Source organism: Antechinus flavipes, chromosome 6 (genome assembly GCF_016432865.1).
Source record: "Antechinus flavipes isolate AdamAnt ecotype Samford, QLD, Australia chromosome 6, AdamAnt_v2, whole genome shotgun sequence".
Taxonomy (NCBI): domain Eukaryota; kingdom Metazoa; phylum Chordata; class Mammalia; order Dasyuromorphia; family Dasyuridae; genus Antechinus; species Antechinus flavipes.
The window spans coordinates 244,707,066-244,711,339 of record NC_067403.1 but is presented as its reverse complement, the minus strand read 5'-3'; the positions used below and the strand labels follow the sequence as shown (position 1 = coordinate 244,711,339).

General features: G+C 31.6%; 1 protein-coding gene across 1 annotated transcript; it reads left to right on the top strand.

Annotated features, from left to right (window-relative positions):
• Positions 1-2,813: 2,813 nt before the first annotated feature.
• On the top strand, positions 2,814-3,746 carry LOC127541122 (olfactory receptor 5F1-like). The gene has a single exon (XM_051966230.1). It carries the CDS (start codon positions 2,814-2,816, stop codon positions 3,744-3,746), a length of 933 nt encoding a protein of 310 aa, XP_051822190.1.
• Positions 3,747-4,274: the final 528 nt, after the last annotated feature.

The following is a 4,274-nucleotide window of genomic DNA, read 5'->3' as shown; positions in this document are numbered from 1 at the left end:
ATATAATTTTAATGGCTATAATTCCATCATCTGAAAATCATCTGTTCATGTCCTTGAACAATTTATCAATTGAAGAATGACTTGTATTCATATAAATTTGACAGAGTTCTTTATATACTTTATAAATGAAAACTTTATCAGAAATATTGGCTCTAAAGATTTTTTTCTCAGCTTTGTACTTCCCTTTCAGGTTTGTTTCAATTGCTTTTGTTTGTGCAAAAAACTTTTTTTTTTAAATTTAATGTAATCAAAGTTGTCCATTGTGCCTTTCATAATGTTCTCTAGTTCTCCTTTGTTATAAATTTCTCCCTTTTCCAAAGATCTGATGAATAAATTATCCCTTGTTTTTCAAATTTGCGCATGTGTGTGTGTGTGTGTGTGTGTGTATGTGTGTGTGTGTGTGTGCGTGTGTGTGTATGTGTACATACACACACAATTATCATTGTACATTTGCCTAAATGGTAATGTATATGCTTTTTCCATTTGGTCAAATCTACCTTGTTAGGAAGTATATGCTTTTTTCATTTCATCCAATCTACTTTTAAATAGTTTTCAACAGATAATCTCTGTTTTTCCTTTTCCAAACTCTCTTTCCAAGTTTTTGTTTTCTTTTTTCCCTTTTTCTTCTCTTTGTAATCACCTTTTTTGAATTTTTCCAAGAGACTTTTGTGGAATGGGGAACAACTCATATCACTCTTTGGGGATTCATCTGGAGGTGATTTGCCTTTAGGATCCTTAGAGTTAGAGGTCTGTCCTTCTTCTCTATAAAAGCTATCAGAGTTCTTTTTTTTGCTTTTTTGCTCATTTTTTAAAGGTTGAGATCTACTCTTAAAGCAACAGTTGCTTTAAGTTTCTCTGGAACCAGTGCTGCTGCCTGACTTCTGATACTGGTTAAGTGTGGCCAGACCCCACCTTTATCTGGGGTTAAGAGGCTTACTATTTGCATTTTGCATTTGCTGTGTGTGCTGAAACCGTGCTGAAACACTAGTTTGTAACCAGGACAGAGTAGCCTAAGAGATTCCTTGTACATTTTCCTGAGCAAAAATTCTCCCCTTCACGTAGGGAAACTTTTATTTCTAGTTCAATTATCTTACTTGCAATTTTTCACCATAAAAATCTACAATTATATGTTTGGACCCAATTCAAGTTAATTTCATGATTTTTTTTTAAAATGTCATAAAATGTCAGTTTCCCTTTGGACCCTGATCTTATTGTCTAACATGCTATCTACACTTAAGGCTCTTTTATGAATGACATATTTCATCATTTTGTCATTAATTTTTCCACTCATTGACCAAATAATTAAATAACCTGAATTAAGAAACCATAGAAAAGAGTTTATAATTTCCTCTATTATTGTTTCACATTTCCATATTAAATCATATTTTAGTGGAATTATTCCCCAGAGATTGATTCCCAAAGAATTTTCTGATTGCATTTTGATTAAAGATGGAATAAAAAAAATCTAGATCATCTCCCAGAAGGTTTAATAGCACTGGGAATTAATTTCCTATAATGAGGAAACAGAATCTATATAGGAAGAAAGTTTTACAAAAACTAACTGTGAACAACTAGAAAGAAGACTAAGATTCCATTATGTTATGCAATTGATCAAACTCTCTGTCTTGACGGGAAAGAAAGTATAGAAGTTATTTTACTATATATTTTAATTTTTGGAAGATGTTATTTGCATCATAAAATGCTGTAATGTGGGTATGTATTTTTCTTCCATATCTTGAAGTGAGTTTCATTACACTTAAACTAACACATTTCCTGGCAGCAGTAGGAATTATTTTTAAAATAAAATAGTTTATATTTCCTAGAGTGCTCCTAACAAATACTGCAGATATTATATTTTTCATTTTAGAATTCAAGTGATTAAAACTTTGAGAGAACAAATGGGTTGCATACAGTCACCAAATCCATAATGTTCAGATTTCTACATTAAATCCAATCCTTCCTCCTAATTATTTAAATTAATTCCACATTTATTGATAACATTTGATTTTATATGATTCCCAGATACATACTTTCAGAAAAAGAAAAAAAAAACTATTATAGGCTAGGTACCAGCAGATTACAAATAATCAGACAAGTGTTTTTACATTTTGTGTTATGACTCACTGAGCCAGTTACTGTCTGTCACATAATGTTATTGTTATTCACTAGTTTCAGCTGTGTCTGACAGTTTATGAACCCATTTGGGGCTTTCTTTTCAGAGATACTAAAGTAGTTTGCCAAATCTTTTACTAGTTTGTTTTATAGATGTGCAAATTGAGACAAACAGGTTGATGTTACTTGCCCAGACTCATGAAGCCAGATAAGTGTATTTTATAGTATATAAGTTATTAAAAAAAAAAAAAAAAAACTTAAAACCACATCTTTAGAGACTAACTTAAGTGATTTTTCTATTGGAAGAAATTTTTCATTATTCTGAAGATTGTTTTTTTTTTTTTTTTTTTTTTGGGGGGGGGGTTTGCCATATTTCTCTGTTTTGTTTCGCTTTGTTTTCTGTTTTAGATTTTTTTTTTTAGTAATTGCTTTTAAATTACTGCTAGAAAGCATATTTAGCTTATGCTTAATTAATGTAAAGAACATAAAAGCCCATTGTTTAATAAACACTTACTTTTTTAAGTTGTTGAATTTAAGGAGGGTGGGGAAACACAACACTTTGAATTTACTGTATCAACTTCTTATAATTGTCAGATCCTCACACTTTTTCTTCAGCTAAATGATCCCTCCTCCCACTTACTACATGATGTTTTTAATCCTAGGATTTTTTCATTGTGTGACTGTGCTGATATTTGGAATAAATGTCTGGGGAAAATTATACCACAGTGACTGAATTCATCTTGCTAGGGTTAACAGACTCACCTGAACTTCAAATTATACTTTTTATTGTATTTTGGGCCATTTACACACTCACACTAATGGGCAATTCAGGAATGATTATATTAATCAAAATAGATTCTCAACTCCACACACCTATGTATTTTTTTCTGACTAACTTGTCCTTCAATGACATTTTTTATTCTTCAACTATCACTCCAAAGATGTTGGTTGACTTAGTGTCCAAAAGAAAAATCATCTCTTTCGCTGGGTGCTTTGTGCAAATGTATGTCTTTATTGCTTTGACAACCACTGAATGTATCCTCTTTGGACTGATGGCTTATGACCGTTATGTGGCCATCTGTAATCCTCTACTTTACCCAGTTATCATGTCAAGAACAGTCTGTCTGAAGATGGCCATGGGGGCCTTCACAGCAGGATTCCTGAACTCTATTATTCATACTAGTTACATAAGTAGTTTATCTTACTGTGGCTCCAATGTCATCCACCACTTTTTCTGTGACAGTTCCCCAATCCTCAAACTCTCTTGCTCTGACACTCAAATGAATGAAACCATCATTTTCATTTGTGCTGGGATAAATTTGTTAGGGGCACTTTTGATCATTCTTACTTCTTATATCTATATCCTTTACTCTATTTTACACTTGAATTCAATTGAAGGGAAACGCAAAGCTTTCACAACCTGTGCTTCTCATCTTACAGCTATTGCTATATATTATGGAACTGCAATTGTTACTTATTTGTGTCCAATTTCAAAATACTCCCCAATTCAAGGAAAAGTGTTGTCTGTATTCTACACAGTGGTTATCCCAATGTTGAATCCTTTAATCTACAGCCTGAGAAATGAAGATGTGAAGAGGGCTTTAAAAAATGTTATCAATAGAAAAAGATCCTAACTCTTATATAACTGTTTTTCTTAGAATAATAAAGTAATTTAAGTATATGTATGGAATATTTGATGAGATCTATTTTGATGTCTATTCACTGATACTAATTGATATAATGTAAGATATTTCTTCTTTTTTTCTTGGATTTAACATTGTAAGGTAGAATTTTAGTGATTCTGGAGAATACCATGTCAATGAAAACTATAGTGAAACAAATAAATACACAAACGAATCAATAAATTAACAATAATTAAAGCTAAAATTAATGACAAATATCAAGGATATAGGGAAGGTCTTATGCTCTAATATCATGAAACATACTAAATAATATCCAACCAAAATATTCAAACTTTCTGTGGAGTTCCTAGAATGATGTCTTTGATATGCCTAAATGTTCTACACAACACTGCTCTTTCTTCCTCTTTTGTTCATTTGCTCATTTGTTCGTTCCTTCCTTTCTTCCTTTCTGTCCTCCTTCTTTTCTTCCTTCCTTCTTTCCTTCCTTCCTTCTTTTCTTTCTTTTTTATTTTCTTTTTT